Raw genomic sequence first — 18317 nt, forward strand, 5'->3', positions numbered from 1 at the left:
ATTGTCATATATGTCATATATTTTACTTTTATGTATATTATAAATACCCATCACCTTGTCACTGCTATTGCTTTATAGTTATATTTCAGTGTATTTAAAAATAAGCTGAAAATTATATTTTACATTCATTTCTTCCATTTCTGGTGCTCTTTATTTCTTTGTGTAGGTCTAAGTTTTTAAGCTATGTCATATTCCTTCTGCCTGAAGAATGTCCTTTGACATTTCTTACAGGGTTGGTCTACTGGTAATGAATTCCCTTAGTTTTTACTTGTTTGAGAATTCTTTATTTTTCCTTCCTTTTTGAAGGGTATTTTCACAGGGTATATTGATAGAATTCTGGTTTTACAGTTTTTTTTTCCAACACTTTAAAAATGTCATTATGTTGTCTTCTTGCTTGTCTGGTTTCTGGCAAGAAGTTTGCTTTAATTCTTATATTTGTTCCTTTGTAGATATCGTAGTATGCTCAGGCTGCCATAACAAAATACCACAGGGCAGGTGGCTTAAACAACAGAAATTAACATTCTCACAATCCAGGAGGCTGGATGTCCGAGATCAGGGTGACAGCATGGTTAAGGCCACCTTCTCAGTGTGTCATCGCACATCCTTTCCTCGGTGCATGTACACAGAGAGGGAGAGAGACAGTGTGTGAGCTCTCTGGTGTCTCTGTTTATGAGGACACTAATCCCACCCTTAGAACCTCATTTTACCTTAATTACTTCTTTAGCGGCCCCATGTCCAAATACAGCCACACTGGGGCGGTGGGTGGTGTGGGTTTAGGACTTCAACATATGAATCTGGAGGGGAACAAAAACATTAAATCCATAAGAGTAGGTACGATTGGTTTCCTCCAGCTGCCTTCAAGATGTTTTCTGTCTTTGGGTTTTGGCAATTTGAATATGATATGTCTAGGTATAGTAAGTTTGTTTGTTTGTTTTCCTTGCTTGGTGGCCTCTAAGTTTCTTAGGTATGTGGTTTTGTGTCTGTAATTTTAGGATATGTTTTACCCATTATTTCTTCAAATATTTTACCTGCCCCATTTTTTCTTCTCCTTCTGAGATTCCAGTTACGCTTGTATTGCATTGTTTGATATTGTCCCACAGCTCTTCAGTGCTCTGTTGTTTTTTTTCACTCTTTTTTTCTCTTTGCTTTTCAGTTTATATAATTTCTATTGCCCCAACTTCAAGTAAACTGATACTTTCCTCAGCTGTATCAAGTCTAGTGATGAGCCTATTGAAGGCCCTCTTCATTTCTATTACCGTGTGTTTTTGATTTCTAGCATTGTCATTTGACTCCTTATTATAGTTTCCATATCTCTGCTAAGATTACTTATCTAATCTTGAATGATGACTGCCTTTTCCATTAGAGCTTTTAATATTATCATAAGTTATTTAAAATTTCCTCTCTGATAGTTCCAACATCTTTCATATTTGAGTGTTGTTCTAATGATGGCTTTATCTTTTCAGACTTTGTTTATTTCTTATCTTTTAATGTCTGATTTTTTTGTTGTTGAAAGCCAGACGTGTACAGGGCAATAGAAACTGAGATAAATGGCCCTTTAGTGTGGAGATTTGTGTTAATGTAGCCAGGCGTTGGGCTATGTTTGCAGTTTGTTGTTGCTATGGTTACCATTGTTGAGGTTTGTTGTTGCTATGGGCACCATAGACTTCAGTGTTCACTAGTGACTTTTTTTTAGGTCTTCCCTTTGTGCTGTTCCCTGAGAAAATCTGTCTCTTGCAATCCTCCAGCTGTACTCCTCTGTTATTACTAGAGGTTTGCTAGCGTGCTGGTGTGTGGATGAGGGGAGCATTCTCTAACGTTCTCTTGGGAGTGCACCGTTCTCTTGGGAGTGCACCGTATTGGCCATTCGGAAGAATTTCTGCTCCTACCCTAGGGGCAGAGCTTTTCCCTGCCCCTGTGTTCCCTTCTTTCAGTATCCACTGTCTTGGTCTGTGACCTTATAGCCCTTCCCTCTGTGAGGTTCCTTCTTCACTTGAATGAGATAGGGAGGCTGTTCTGGGCAGAGTTCCCCTCCCCCAGCTGCAGTGGCATTACACTAGTGCCTTCAGGTGGCGCTGCTTGCAGATGAAGCCGCGGAGAAGAGTAGGGGCAGATTTTGCAATGGTTGCTGTTCCTCTCCCCCAGCTAGAACCACGGTGGGGACTTTATCCAGATTTTCCCTGATCCTCTCTGTGAGAGCCTGGTGGAGTTCCTAGAGCAAAAAGGTAGGAACCTCCCTATGACTGTGACCCCCCAGGAGCTTCACCCTTCTCATGCCGGCCCACCCTTGGCCCTCAGCAGTTAGCCAGATTTCTAGCTTAATGATCTTACTGGCTCATGGTGTAGGGTAGCTTCTGCCTCAGATAAGCAAATGCTTGGGTGTTGTGTCTCACTGAAGGTGCCTGTCTCCAGATTTGGGGATGGCTTCAGTTCTCTGATTGGCTCATAAAAAGTCATTAATTTGTTATCTATCTGTCCAGCTTGTTTCTTGCTGGAAGCAAACTGCTTATACAGAGCAAGAAAGATGAGAAATACATTACTGGCCAATAGGTTGTTCTGTTTCTCTCACTATCCAAGCCCAAATCTTTTCTTTTTTATGAAAGGTAAAATGTAAGTTCAGTCTACAACAACAGACAAAAAGATTTTGTCACATAGACTAGTTTCCATTTAGTAAATCAGCTGTTTGTAGCTGTCTCAATTGAGATGGATGCATTTATAGACTGACTTGTTTGAGCTTTCTTTGGGAGCAGCTTTAGATCTAAAACGCACTTGGCAATTGTCTCCTTTTGCTTCTGAGCAAAGATGCTCTACACAATGTGTTTTTCTACCCAGTTTATCATGTGGTTGTATTCCTTTTGATGCACCATTTTCTGCACAGGTGATTCTTGACCTCCTATATACTTTACATAGCCGTTACCAGTAAGCAACCTCCCCGGCCATAGCAGTGTTATTCCTCTGAACATCAAAAAAGTTAATGACACTTCTCAACCAGTGCCTGCTGTGGCTTGTCCAAATCAGTTGCATCCTGGATGTGTTTGATGGAAGCCTGCTTCCTGTCTTCTAGTTGGACTGTTTTTGCTCATTAAGTTTATCAGCAAATTGTCCAACAGAGGTACCATACTTCTTTCTAATTACATAGATGAGCAACCCTACTGTTGATAAAGGTCTCTAGCAATCACATATATTTCTTTGGGTAGAAAACACAAGATCAGTTCTGTGATACCAGTTTTAGGATACAGAACTGGAAGAATTCCTCAGGGACAAGCCCATGACAAATTTGTCCTCCATATTAAAAAAAAAGAGGTGGGAATTCACTAGAGGTCCAGTAGTTAAGACTCCATGCTTTCATTGCTGAGGGCGTTGGTTCAATCCCTGGTCGAGTAACTAAGATCCCACAAGCCGCATGGTACGGCCAAAAAATAAAACCCCAAAAAACAAGACAAAACAAAACAAAAAAGAAGTGGTTCAAGGTCTAGACATGGCTGCCCTCTGTGAAAGATTCTTGTTACCTGCAATTTGCCTGTATCTACAAGTACTGCATTCTTCAGAGAGGGGCCACTTAAGCAATGGCAGAAGTACCACCTATGGCAGCATGGTCAGTGATGCTCCAAGTGGTGGCTTAATATCCCTGTGACCCTGACAGGATAGCCTATCAGATGCAGCAGTAAGATGGCCAGTCACAGGTCTCACACAATGATCTTTTTAAGATAATCTAAATTCCTTTTAACATCCCATTGCTTTATTTTTATTAAAAGTATTCTAGAAATACTTACCAGGCAGTAACTTTTATGGCTGTGTAAATATGCTTTGTATTAATAGACAGTTGATGAAGTTTATGGTGGAAAGATAATTTATCAGAGAAGACCAGGCAAGATTTGAAGTCTTTCATAATTGCTTAGCAAGCATATTTGTTCATTTAACAAATATATGTAGAGCTTCTACTATGTGCTAGGCATTGTTCTAGATATTAGAGAAGTGGAGAAGACAGACAATAGCCCTGCCCTCATAAAGCTTATATGCTAGTGGGGAAAACAGGCAATAAATAAGATAATAACTAAGAAGTAGAGGGAGAGGTATAATGGGGAAAGCAAGATGGGGAAAGCCTCTCTGAAGAACTGATATTTGAGCTGCTAGATGCTGAGGAGGCCTCTATAAGGTCCACAAGGGCAGGTTAAATGTGAGATACCTATTAGACATCCAAATGAACATGTCAAATAGGCAGTTGAATATATAAGCCCAGACATCAAGATTGTAGTAAGGAACCTGGGAGTCAAAAACATGTCAGTGTTTTTAATGCTCTGGAAGTGAATGAAATCAACTTGGGAGACTGTCTGGATAGAGGAGAAATATGAGGATCCAGGACTAAGTCCTAGAATATATGAATAACTACTCAGAGGATGAGGAACTAGTGAGGTAGAAAGCATACCAGGAGAACTGTTTATTGAAAAGCTGAGAGAAAAAAGTGTTTCTGGAAGGAAGTGATGGTGTTTAACTGGGCTAAATGCTGCTGGGTTCAATTAAAAAGAGGACAGACAAGTGAAACTTTGATTTGGCAACATGGAGGTTATTCATGACATAGACAAGAGTGTTTTCAGTGGACTGCTGGGAAGGGAGCCCATATAATAGGGGTCACATGAGGTCGAAGAAGGATTTTTTTTTCTGTTGGCAGTTGGTCTTTTGAGTGTTATTTTGTTTTTTAAAAGATGGGAGGTATCAGCACATATATGCATATTGATGGGAATGATCTAGTAGCGAGGGAGAAATTCATGATACAAGAGGGCAAAGACTATAAATTACAGGAGTGCCTAACTGGGAATACATCCCAGAGCACAATGAAAGGGTTGCTTATAATGGATGGAAGGCAGAGTGTGGGAATGGTGTCGACTGCCCTGTATTCCTCTTAATTCTTGCTGTAATTCCTTGTCTTTCTTTCAAAGCAGTAGTGGTGGAGATATATATATATTTCAAATGAGCCTTATTTGTTGCATATCATTTGTTGAATAATTTAAATCAGAAAGATACCCTGATTTTGTGTCCCTTTTTAGCCTGAGTGAATTATGCTCTGTGAAACCCTAGCTGCATAGATCCCCAGTATAAGTGCAGTCTCAAGGCAGACAGCATCATTTCATGTAATCCTCCCAATAAACCTTAGATGCAGGTGTTATGGACATTTTCTATACAAGGAAATGGAAAATACAGTATTAGTAATGAAATACAGCCAACTCTATTGAGGAAACCTTAATCAAGGGAGGAAATACACATTTAAAGTAAATTGCTGCATATGAATACAAAACTTTGGCTCAAGCAGGTATCTGATTTATTAAATGTTTTTCTTTCTATTTTTCCATGGAAAAGTATACTTTTAAAAAATCTACAAACAATAAATGCTGGAGAGGGTGTGGAGGAAAGGGAACCCTCTTGCACTGTTGGTGGGAATGTAAATTGGTACAGCCACTATGGAGAACAGTATGGAGGGTCCTTAAAAAAAATAAAACTAGAGCTACCATATGATCCAGCAATCCCACTCCTGGGCAGATATGCAGAGAAAACCATAATTTGAAAAGATACATGCACCCCAATGTTCATTATAGCACTATTTACAATAGCCAAGACATGGAAGCAACCTAAATGTCCATCAACAGAGGAATGGATAAAGAAGCTGTGGTACATATATACAGTGGAATATTACTCAGCCATAAAAAAGAATGAAATAATGCCATTTGCAGCAACATGGATGGACCTAGAGATTGTCACTACAGAGTGAAGTAAGTCAGACAGAGACAGACAAATACCATATGATATCACTTATATGTGGAATCTAAAAAAAAGGTACAAATAAACTTATCTACAAAACAAATAGAGTTACAGATGTAGAAAACAAACTTAATGGTTACCAGCAGGTAAGGTAGGGGAGGGATAAATTGGGAGATTGGGATTGACATATACACACTACTATATATAAAATAGATAACTAAAAAGGACCTACTGTATAGCACAGAGAACTCTACTCAATACTCTGTAATGGCCTATATGGGAGACGAATCTAAAAAAGAGTGGATATACGTATATGTATAACTGATTCACTTTGCTGTACAGCAGAAACCTACAGAACATTGTAAATCAACTATATGCCAATAAAATTTTTTTTAAATAAATAAGTAGGCCATTTTCCCTCAGAAGCCACATGAAAATGGTTTTCCTTAAGAGGCTACAACACCAGCCATAGAGTTGTAATTCTAGGAAGATAACTTAGGTGTGTGTGTGAACAGGGTTGGCCGAGCCTGAGGGCTTCTCCAGACGCTTACTGTGTTAGATTCCTGTCTACAAGTTGCAACTGCTGCCTCGATGCTACAAGGACATTTCAGTGGATGTGAAGATGGCCAGCTTCCATTTTCTTCTCCATTTAACTCTCAGCTTCCTCTTGTTGGTCATAAGAAAATTCTTGAAAATAATTTTTCTGTTCATTCAATATCTCAACTGTCTAATAAAGATTATGAAGGTAATTTTGGTTGAATCCTTTAGAGAATATGGACATTTCATATTCATTGAGGAATGTGTACAGAGGTAGTGTAAAGGTAGTGTGGATTGGAAGATCAGAGCAAATCTCCCTTCCACCTTAGAAATGTTCCAGTGCCCTCTCTCTTTTTTTTTCCTCAGAGAAGACTCAGGCAATTAAGTAGCTTGTCAGAATCAGCCGATTCACCACAACTGTTTTCTTGAAGTGAAATTGTGGCAAATAAAGAAAAAGAAGCTTAAATTAAGTGATTTTTACTGCAGAGACTGACAACTACTGTGAAGACAGTCTGAAGTCTTTGCTTTTGCTCCTGTGACTTGTGTAACAGCCATCACTAGACTTTTAATGGAGTATGAAGTATCTTTAAATTTGAATAGAATTATTCATATATAAATTTCTACCCCATGATCTAAATGAAGGGGCTATATTACTACGTTTCCCGTAATAATAAGGGGAAAATACTGATTGCTCTCCTAACTGTTTTACTTTCTAGTAACTTGGTGAGATGTAAATCATTTCTGTGAACAATGCTGAATAAATCCAAGGATATGCATAGCCCTGATTCTTGCAGGATTCATGAGGAACTTTTCCTCACCCTCTTTGCAGAATTGTTTCCTTTTTTTTAATGTTCCAGTGTTCTGTTACCATGATTAACATGCTGTTTAGTGGTTACATATTCAAATTAAAATAATTAGCTATTTGTTGAAATGAAATTCATGAGTTTTTAGGTCATTGCATTTGTTTTGTTTTGTTTTATTGTGTAATTGACAAAATTGTAAGATACTTAAAATGTACATAAAACATGATTTGATATATGTAGGCATTGTAAAAGGATTCCCACTGGGTTAACTAATATATCCATCACCTCACATACTTATTGTGTGTGTGTGTGTTTGTGTGTGTGTGTGTAAGAACGCTTATTTTCTCCTCTCTTAGTAAGTTTCAATTATGAAATGTTAACTATAGTTACCGTGTTATACATTAGGTCCTCAGACCTTATTCATTTTGTAACTGAAAGTCTGTACCATTTTTCCAGGCCCTACCTATTTCTCCCACCTCAAAGGCACTGACAGTCACCATCCTACTCTGTTTCTACAATTTCAACCCATTTTTGTTTTAAGGTTCCACATATAAGTGATACCACTTAGTATTTTTGTTTTTCTCTGTCTGGCCTATTTTACTGAGCATAATGTCCTCAAAATTCATCCATGTTGTCAATAATGACCACATTTCCTTCTTTTTTTTTTAAGGCTGAATAATATTTCATTGTGTGTATCTATAGCACATTTTTTTATCCATTCATACATTGATGGATACCTACTTTGTTTCCATTCCTTGGCTATTGTGAATAAAGTTACAATAAACATAGGAGTACAGATATGTCTTTGAGACAGTGATTTTGTTTCCTATGGATATATACTCAGAAGTAGGATTGCTGGATAATATGGTAGTTCCATTTTTAATTTCTTGAGGAACCACCATACTGTTTTCCACAGTGTCTGTACCCGTTTACATTCCCCAACAGTGTGCAAGGGTTCCCTTTTCTCCACATCCTCATTAGCATTTGTTTTCTCTTGTCTTTTTGATAACTGCCATCCTAACAGGTGTAAGGTGATAGCTCATTGTGGTTTTGATTTGTGTATCCCTGATAATTAGTGATGCTGAGCACCTTTTCACATACCTGTTGGCCATTTGTGTGTGTCTTCTCTGGAAAAATGTCTTTTCAGATCCTTTACCCATTTTTTCAAATGAGTTTTTTGGGGGTTTTTGCTATTGAGTTATATGAGTTCCTTATATATTTTGGATATTAACCCCTTATTGGATATGTGGTTGCAAATATTTTCTCCCATTCTATAGGTTGCCTTTTCATTTTGTTGATGGTTTCCCTTGCTGTTCAGAAGCTTTTTAGTTTGATGTAGTCCTGCTTATTCATTTTGGCTTTTGTTGCCCTTGCTTTTGGTGTCAAATCCAAGATTTTGATTACTGATTGAGTCTATAGTAATTAGTCTATTCAGATTTTCTAATTCTTCATGATTCAGTCTTAGTAGGTTGCATGTTTCTAGGGATATATCCATTTCTTCTAGATTATCTAACTTGTTGGCATTTAATTGTTTATAGTAGTTTTTTTAGGATTCTTAGTATTTCTCAGTTTTCTGTAGTAATGTCTTTCATTTCTGGTTTTGTCTTTTTTTTTTTTCCCCTTAGTCTAGCTAATGGTTTCTCTGTTTTGTTTTTGGTTTTTTTTTTTTAAACAGCTCTTAGTTTCTGTGATCTTTTTAATTGTCTTTCTACTCTATTACATTTATTTCTGCTCTGATCTTTATTTCCTTCCTACTACTAACTTTGGACTTAGTTTGTTCTTCTTCTGTTTCCTTGAGGTGTATAGTTAGGTTGTTTATTTGAGATCTTTCTTTTTTCTTAATGTAAGCATATAAACTTATCTCGTAGAACTGCTTTTTGCTGCATCCCATAAGTTCTGGTATGTTGTGTTTCCATTTTCATTTTTGTCAGATATTTTTAAATTATTTAATTTTTTTTGATTCCTTTTTTGACCCTTGGTTGTTCACAAGCATGTTGTTTAATCTCCACATATTTGTGAATTTTCCAGTTTTCCTCTTGTAACTGATTTCTAATTTCATAACATTGTAGCTGGAAAATATGCTTGGTATGATTTCAGTCTTTTTTAATTTATTAAGACTTGTTTTATAGCCTAACATATGATCTGTCCTGAAGAACGTTCCATGTACACTTGAGAAAAATATGTATTCTGCTGCTGTTGGATGAGATGTTCTGTATATGTCTGTTAATTCCATCTGGTCTAATGTGTTGTTTAAGTCCAATATATCCTTGTTGATTGTCTGTCTGGATGCTCTATCCATTGTTTAAAGTGGGTTATTGAGATCCACTACTGTTATTGTATTTCTGTCTATTTCTCACTTCAAAATGTTAATATTTGCTTTATATTTAGGTGCTCCAATGTTGAATGCATAAATATTTTAAGTTGTTACATCTTCTTGATGAATTGACCTCTTTATCATGATATGACCTTCTTTGTCCTTGGTATCATTTTTGGCTTAATGTCTATATTGTCTTATGTAAAATAACTACCCCTGCTCTCTTTTGGTTCCTGTTTGCGTGGAATATCTTTTTCCATTCCTTCACTTTCAGTCTCTATGTGTCCTTAAAGCTGAAGTGAGCCTCTCATAGAAAGCCCATAGTTGGGTCTTGTTTTTTTTATCCATTCAGCTACTCTGTGTCTTTTGAATGAAGGACTTAATCTATGTACATTTAAAGTAATTATTAATAGGTGTGGACTAGCTATTGCCATTTTGTTAATTATTTTCTAGCTGTTTTGTAGTTCCTTTGTTCCTTCCTCTCTTGCATTATTCCTTTGTGCTTTGATTATATGTATTTGTGCTGTGATTTATAAATATTTTGTATATTTACTATAAGTTTATGCTTTATGGTTACCATGAGGCTTACATAAAACATCTTGTAGTTATAATAGTCTATTTTAAGCTGATAACTTCAAATGCATACAAAAACTCTACACTTTTACACTTCTCCCACCATAGTTTATGTGTTGGTCTCAATTTTATATTGTGTATCTATTAACAAGTTATTGTAGTTATAGTTATTTTTAATACTTTTGTCTTTTAACCTATACTAGAGTTTTAAGTGATTCACTCATCACCATTATAATATTAAGAGTATTCTGAATTTAACTATATATTTACCTTTATCAGTGAGTTTATACTTTCATATGTTTTCATATTACTCATTAGTGTTCTTCATTTCAACTTGAAGAAGGCCTTTAACATTTCTGGTAAGGCTGGTCTAGTGGTGATGAACTGTTTCAGCTTTTGTTTGTCTGGAAAACTCTTTATCTCTCCTTCAATTCTGAAGAACATTTTTTCTGGGTAGAGTATACTTAATTGGCAGGGTTTTGTCTTTCAGCATTTGAATATAACATCTCACTTCTCTGGCCTACAAGATTTCTGCCCAAAAAATCCACTGATAGTCTTATACTATCAGTGTATAAGGAGTGCACGTATACCTAACAAGTTGCTTTTCTCTTGCTGTTTTTAGGATTCTTTGTCTTTAATTTTTGACAATTTAATTATAAAGTGTCTTGGTGTGTGTCTCTTTAGATTCATCTTATTTGGTAATTTTGGGGCTTCCTGGACCTGGATTTCTGTTTCTTTCTCCAAGTTAGGGAAATTTTCAGCCAGTATTTCTTTTTTTTATTTCTAGATTCATACCATTGTGGTCAGAAAAAAAATGCTTGACATGATTTCAATCTTAAATTTATTGAGACTTATTCTGTGGCCTAGCATGTGATCTGTGCTGGGGAATGTTCCCTGTGCACATGTTTCATGATGCAAGATTCTGGAAAGGGAGTGGTCAAAACCTAAAAAACGTGGTTATAATGAGACTAGAGCAAAATAAGAAGTAATTGGCTTTATAGAATAGGGTATACCAGTGTTTCTGTATATTGTCATAGGTGTAGAGGTAGAGAAATATGAGACAAAGATGGAGATAAAGTACTTTTCCCTTTGAAAGATCTATAAAATTTTATAAAAGAGCAAATTGGGAAAACTCTTTTGCTAAGTTGTTTACTAAGTAAGAAAAGTGTTGTTAAGGAAGAGGGACTGGTTACGACAGAATGAAGGCATTGTTTAAAAGGCCAAGTTTATATGGATTTGCCTCTTTAATCAGCAGAATTTTGTGGTTAAAAACAGTCACAGATAAAGTACTACAGGATGGAGCAGATTTAGAACTGGCACTGGGAAAAGACTGTATCATTGAAGCCCAAGGGATTACAGATGCTAAGCATCTTTCCAGCTGCCTGACCATGTGAAGTTGAACTGTCCAGTATTTCTTTGAATAAGTTTTCTGCCCCTTTCTCTTCTCTCTTTCTGGGACTCCTATGTTTATTCTCCCTTTGATGGTGTCCCATTAGTTCCTTAGGCTATCTTCACTTTTTCTCATTATTTTTTCTTTTTGTTCCTCCAGTTGAATTCCACTGCTCTGTCTATAAGTTGACTGATCTTTTTTTCTGCTTGATCTGGTCTACTGTTGAAACCCTCTGTTGAATTTTTCAGTTCAGTTATTGTATTCTTCAGCTGTATGATTTATGTTTGGTACTTCTGTATATTTTCTATCTCTGTTGAAATTCTCACTTTTTTCATGCATTGCCCTCCTGACGTCAGTGAGCATCTTTATGACCATTATTTTGAAAACTCTATTGGGTAAATCACTTATCTCCATTTCATTAAGACTGGTTTCTGGAGGTTTATCTTGCTCTTTAGGTTGGAACATATTTCTCTGTTTCTTCATTTTTCTTGACTCTCTGGGTTGGTTTCTATGCATTAGATAAAACAGTCACCTCTGCTAGTCTTGACAGAGTGCTCACATGCAGAAGATGAATCTCATCAGCCTGGCCCAGGCTCCTGGTTGTCTCTCAAACCTTTGTCACTGCCTTTGTCCTTAGTAGCTCCCCGTATTTGAGCGTGTGCCAAGACCTATCGCTTGGGGTTGGAGATGCAGAGCCTGAGCCAGGGAATCCCTCTCTGCTGGTTCATCCTGTGTCCTGGGGGCTGACTCTGGGGCAGGTGCTTTCTGTGCGGCGCTTCACTAATCCATGCAGCAGTCTCATCTGAACCTCTTTCCAGCTCCCAGAACCCTCTTAAGCCAGCCTGCAGGGCTGTAAATGAGGCAGGCTTCAGGGTCAGGCTAAGGGAAGACCCTCAGGCTGGAGGCAAGGGGGCTGGACAGGGGAGACACTTGGGGAAAGCAAGCAGAAAAATCCTCTGGGCGCAGAAGTGGCTCTCTCTCCAGGAGCCGGGATTGGGAAGGAGCTGGTTTAGAGGCAGCAGCCTTCCCTATAGGGGCCTGGATCTCAGAAGCAGCCCTGTGCTTCTTCCAGCAAATTCTGGTTCCTGGTCAAAAGACAGTTGTCAAAAGAGGATCTCGGTCAGCACCTTGATACACACTGATTATTAGAAGCTGTACCCTCAGGCAGCAGCTGTGAAAATACGTAGTTAAGCCCCTTCCAGGGAGAAACTAGGAGATGTGTGTTTTTCCTGCTCCCTTTCACTGAGCCCAGGTGTATAACCGTGGGGCTGGGTGGCCAGAGCGATGGGGGGAGGGCGGGGGGGTTTCTCCTGTGCCTGTTTAAAGCCTGCTTGTTTGCCGTAGTCCTATGGGACTTGTGAATGTAAGTTCCACTGGCTGTCAGAGCCAGGCAGTCCAGGAGCCCATCCCACTCAGGTGGCAGTCACAAAAGTTAGCATGCAAAATGTGTGTACAAGCTCCTTTCAGACAGATGCTAGCAATCTGGTTTTACCTTTGGAGTGAGCCAGAGGGAGAAGGCAGAGGAAGTACCCAAAGGCTCCCTCCTGCTCTGGAGAGGATGTCAGCCAGCTCCTAGATGCGTGCTAAATTAGAACCTGGACCCTCAGGCAGTTCATAAAGTATGAAGTCAAATCTCTTTCAGGGAAAGACTGGGAAATGGGCTTTTTGCCTGCTTTCTCAGGACTGAGTCCTGAGAGCACAGGAGTGAGTATAGGAGCATAGCCACGGTGAGTACTCTCATCCAATAAGACCTGTTTCATTGTTTGCTATAGTCTTGTGTGTCTCGTGGACACAAGCCTTGTTGGTGTTTTGGGGGCCCATCCCTTGCTTGAATGGTTGTCTTTAAAGTTGGGGTGCTAGATGTGCAATCCAAATCCTTCACTCCTTAGGAAGAAGCTGGGAGTTGGGAGTTCCCTCCCTATTAACAGGGCACTGAGCCAGGGGTGGCGTTTATGGCAAGCCTGTGTCTCAGCCTTTCCTGTCAATATTTTTGATATATCAATGTAGGTATTTTCTCATTCGCTTGATGTGGAAAAGTCACACAGCTAGTTTCTGGATTTCTTTCAGAGGGAAGTGCTCCATGTGTAGCTATACATTCAGTGCATCCAAGGGAGGAGGGAAGTTCAGGAACTTCCTATGTCACTATTTTGGTTCCTCCTTGGCATTTTTACCTATTTATTTTTTCCAGAAAGAACTAGAGAAGCAGAAGAGAATTAAGAGGAACCAGCAGCTGGAAGCAATAGCCAAGGAACATTATGAAAGCGTATTGCTAAGAAAAAAAGGTCTGGAGCCTTGGAAGAGACTGAGAATGCAAAGCAAGCAGAACCTCCAGGTACAGTGTCACACTCTTATCCCCCCAAATCAGCAAGTGGACTTTAAAATAGGATAAACACCCAGTGAGGCTTTGGAGGTCGTTTGGAGATTTAAAAGGCAGAGAGATAAATGAATTGAGTGTGGATATTTACTTGTTTTAGATAAAAGTTTGAATTTGGTCTTCCAAGGTAGAGAAAGACTTCTGTAACTGAATAGGTTGGAAAAAACTGGAGTACATTTTTTATTAGAGAACCTCCAAGGTAGGATGAATAGAGGCCTCTCTCAATTTTAGCAGTGTATAGCTATGTAATAAAGGAAAAATAATTACTGTAAGGTATACTAATCAGATTTCTGCTGCAATAAAGCTGCCTAACAAACAGCCCTGAAATATCGTGGCTTACAACTCAGGTATTTATTTCCCACTCATATGTTTGTGGGCCAGTTTAGATCAAATTCAGATCTCTCCACAGCCTCTTTCTGGCTCCAGCTGTTATTCAGGGCAAGCTTTCACCTGGCAAATGTCTGAGATACAAAGGCCAAACCCAATTATGTAAACTCATATGAAACCTTGGTTTGTATCATGTCCACAGCAAGTCATAAGGCCAAACTCAAGGTCACTGAGAGGAGAAAGAGGCTCCATTTACTCCAGTGGGAGACAGGATGAAATCACATGCAAGTGTGTGGGTGTCTGATCCTATTATCCGGAATAGTCATCCACTCTACCACACAGGGATAAACGAAATCAAATACCACTGAAATTCAGATTTATCCCGTGCACAGAACAGGGCATTTAACTAAATGATCAAAAGCTCAACATAGATAAAATGTTATCTTTAGAATTCTATTTCATAATAAGGTCAGTAATGCCTACCAGTTATGACCACTTTTATTTACACATTTGGCCAAGTTAATACTGAAAAGTAAGGCTAATCTTCTTGGTTATGAAAACCAGGATTAAAGATGAACAATAATGCTGTGGTATCATAAGAATCCCACTACATTCAGTAATGCTGCAGGTTGTACCTTTGTGAACGTGACTTAGGCTACTCTTTTTCCTCCCCTAGCCAATCTATTCACCCTTCATTCTCTTCGTTCTCTTCCTATTTTCACACTTTCTTTTCTTCCTTTTATCTTCCCTAAATGCCCTCGCCACTGTTTTTCTGTCTCTGATTTTTTTGTCCTCTGCCTCCTAACCGGTGGTTCTGGAAACACTGAGTATCTCAAACCAGCTAAGGAGGCCAATTTGTGGTGGTCAGGCCTGAGGGCGTGAGGATCCCTCCTCTTGGAGGCCTTGACCCATCTGTGCCCCAAGCATTGCTATTTTCCTGGTAATGATATGGGAGGGCTGAGACTTAGTTTTCTGAGTGAATGAGTCTGGAAATGAAATCTGAATGGAAGTTTGCTTCTTGCAATATACTACAACAAACATTAGTCATATCAGATAATTTGTTATCCAATTGAGCACTCCTAGTTTTGTATTATTCTCTCTGGCTTTTGTCTGTTTCTTTGTTTTTAATTATTAATACACAAAGAAAAAGCAGACAGGAAGTAGAAAAACTCACTCTTAAATTCTTATCAGCTCTTCTTTTTTGGTCCCTGTTTTTGACCGAGTAAAATCAAGAAAGGTATAAAATTTAGAAACAAAATAATCTATGGGTGAATAATCAAATTAAATTTTTTAAAATTTACTTATAAGAATATAAAAAGAGGGCTTCCCTGGGGCGCAGTGGTTGAGAGTCCGCCTGCCGATGCAGGGGACACGGGTTCCTGCCCCGGTCTAGGAAGATCCCACATACCACGGAGCGGCTGGGCCCATGAGCCATGGCCACTGAGCCTGCGTGTCCGGAGCCTGTGCTCAGCAACGGGAAGGCCACAACAGTGAGAGGCCCGCATACCGCAAAAAAAAAAAAAAAAAAAAAAAAGAATATAAAAAGAAACAGGAATTTGAGTTCAAAATGACAGTTATAGGCCTTAAATATAGAAAAACCTAATTAAAATAAAAACAGGAGAACACAGATCTGAATCCAGCATTTCCAAATTTTCCTATTCATAAAACCATCTGGAGAGCTTATAAAAATGCAAGTTCCTGTTCCCACCTCCAGGTGTTCTCAGTAGGTCTGGGTTGTTGGCCAGGGGGCTGGGGGCGGTGTGTCAGGGAATCTGCATTTTTAAAAAGTAGCCCAGGGACTTCCCTGGTGGTCCAGTGGTTAAGACTCTGCTTTCAATGCAGGGGGTGTAGGTTCGACCCCTGGTTGGGGAACTAGGATCCCACCGGCCACATGGCATGGGCAAAAAAAAAAAAATTAAAAAAAAAAAACCAGTAGAATAAAAAACTATAATATTAAAGGAAAAAAAAAGTAGCCCAGGAGATTCTGATCCAAGTAGTGTGAGCACCACATTTTGAGAATCACCTCTTTAGTTTGTAACAAGTGTGTTAGTTTCCTATGCTGTTATAACAAATTACCACAAACATAGTGGCTTAAAGCACAAATTTATTATCTTAAATTTCTGGAGGTCAGAAGTCCAAAATCAGACTTGCTGGGCTAAAGTCAAAGTGTCAGCAAGACAACTGCCTTCTGGAGTTTCCCAAGAGAGAAAATGTTTCCTTTTCCAGCTTCTAATGGCTGCCTGCATTCCATTGCCCATAGCCCCTTCCTCAATTCACTCTAATCTCTTACATTCATGTCACATCTCATATTGATGCTGATCCTCCTGCCTCCCTCTGACAAGAACTCTTGTGATTACATTTAGGGCTCTCCCATATAATCCAGGATCATCTCCCCATTTTAAGATCCTTCACTTAATCACATCTGCAAAATCCCTTTTACCATGTAAGGTAACAAAATCCCTTTTACCATGTAAGGTAACATTTACAGGTTCCAGGGATTAGTTTGTGGCTATCGCTGAGGGCCACTATTCATCCTACCACACAAGATAATAGCATTTTAGAATATTGGTAATCCTCTCCTTCTCTTTCAATTTGTAAATAAGGGAACTGAGTCTTAGGAAAACTGACTTGCTTAAGGTCACACAGCACATTGGTTACAAAGCTAGAATGGAGCTCAGCAACCCCTTCCTCCAAAAATCCTGCCCAGTTCAGGCATGTTTTTTGTGCTATGTAGGAATCAGAGGTATATGTAGATACCAACCACCAGCTGAAAGTTTAAAAAAAAAAAGAAGTAGTAAGAAAGTTAGAAAAAAAACAGAAAGGAGTAAAAGTAAAAGTTCTGGAGGACAGTAAGAGGAAGCAGTATCTTCTTCATCCAGCAGAGCTGACATCCAGGCAGGGATAGAAAAAATTAGGAAAGAAAAAGGGTCCAGTTAAACAGTTCCTGGCTTCTTTATAACGTTTTTGGGTTTTTTTCAGAAGAGTTATTTATCATTTTCCCCTAAACTCACATGTGCTATATTTCATTTGTTCCAATAACAGTTTTCAGAATTTTTAAGGGATCTTCTGATTATCTTTCTTTTTCTCCCTGGTTCTCTGTGTTTTCCTAGAAGATGGAGAGCAGAGAGGGTAGGAGGTTGTGTGTTTCTGGCTCCCCTTGCCTTTTGGCTCCCAGGTGTCACAGAGGCCTCCTGTGATGGTCATTTTGGCCAGTGTGTGTGACTGCCAAGGGACTCAGATCAGTCACATTCACAGGGCTCAGTAGCGAGACAAGACTCAGAAAAAGGTCTAATGGGGAGGACTAAGAGAGAAGGGCTTTTCCCTCTGCCTCTTAAGAGAATGTTACTTTTTAAAAAATCTATAAAGTCTGAGTTGTATGTTTATTTTGGTAGAATGATACTCTGAGCCCTTTAAGTTGCTAAGATATTAAATTATTCATCATGTTATTTTTCTACCAAATGGTTTGTGGTTTATTGATAATGTCTAAATTTCAGTGCTAGTGACAGCTCCTTCTACAAAACTAATCGAAAGTATTGGCATTTCCTCAATTAGACAGTGGTTAAGCACATAATAAAGAGAGGTTTGTTATGCAGTTGCTGCCCAAGCTCCAGGAGAAGGAACCAAGAATGTTGCCACCCATGCACTTTAAAGCTCAGTGCGAGCGACAAAATGGTTTTGGAGGTTGTTTGTTCCATTTCCTGAATAACCAGCCAGTCATTGTGGTTTCAGGGAGTCAGCATTGAAAGGCTATGCATGATGTGAATCTAAAGTCCCCATGTAATACAGTAATACAGTCAGTGGTCAAAGCTTTTAGGACATAGGTGAATGTCCGTAAGATTATTCTGTCTAGTAACTGCCTGTATGTGGTTTACAGCATCACTTGCCAAGGTGATGTGTATTTCCTTAAATGATTTAACATATAAGGAATAATTTCCTTTTCTCATTTAAAAAACTGTACAGGTGGCCAAAGGACATCACTCTTTGGCCCTACAGAGGAAATGCCTGCTGACCTGGTTCCAGTGGAGTCAGGAAAGCCTGGCTAGGAAGATGGCCAAAGCTGATCAATTTTATTCCCAAATATTACTTAGGAGAGTCATCCGGAGCTGGCTACAGGTAAGGCCCCAATGAAGGGAGTGTTAAATACATGTCTCTGCCCAACCCTATGTAAGAAAATTAGGTGCACTCCAGATGTCAAGAGTCATTATGTTTTTTTCAAGAACAATATAGAAGAGGCAATTCAATTCACTG

General features: G+C 38.8%; 1 protein-coding gene and 1 pseudogene across 7 annotated transcripts in view; one reads left to right on the forward strand and one right to left on the reverse strand.

Moving 5' to 3' along the window:
• CCDC191 (coiled-coil domain containing 191) overlaps positions 1-18317 on the forward strand; it is a 102611-nt gene that overhangs the window by 69621 nt on the left and 14673 nt on the right. For all 7 annotated transcript variants that reach the window (XM_024735390.1, XM_024735391.1, XM_024735393.1 and 4 more), the window contains 2 exons: positions 13557-13700; positions 18030-18182. In XM_024735390.1, the coding sequence (XP_024591158.1) occupies positions 13557-13700; positions 18030-18182 (297 nt within the window). The remainder of the gene's footprint in view (positions 1-13556; positions 13701-18029; positions 18183-18317) is intronic.
• Positions 2673-6843, reverse strand: LOC112393205 (ATP synthase F(0) complex subunit B1, mitochondrial pseudogene; annotated as a pseudogene).

This window comes from Neophocaena asiaeorientalis, unplaced genomic scaffold, assembly GCF_003031525.2.
Source record: "Neophocaena asiaeorientalis asiaeorientalis breed wild unplaced genomic scaffold, Neophocaena_asiaeorientalis_V1.1 scaffold136, whole genome shotgun sequence".
Taxonomy (NCBI): Eukaryota; Metazoa; Chordata; class Mammalia; order Artiodactyla; family Phocoenidae; genus Neophocaena; species Neophocaena asiaeorientalis.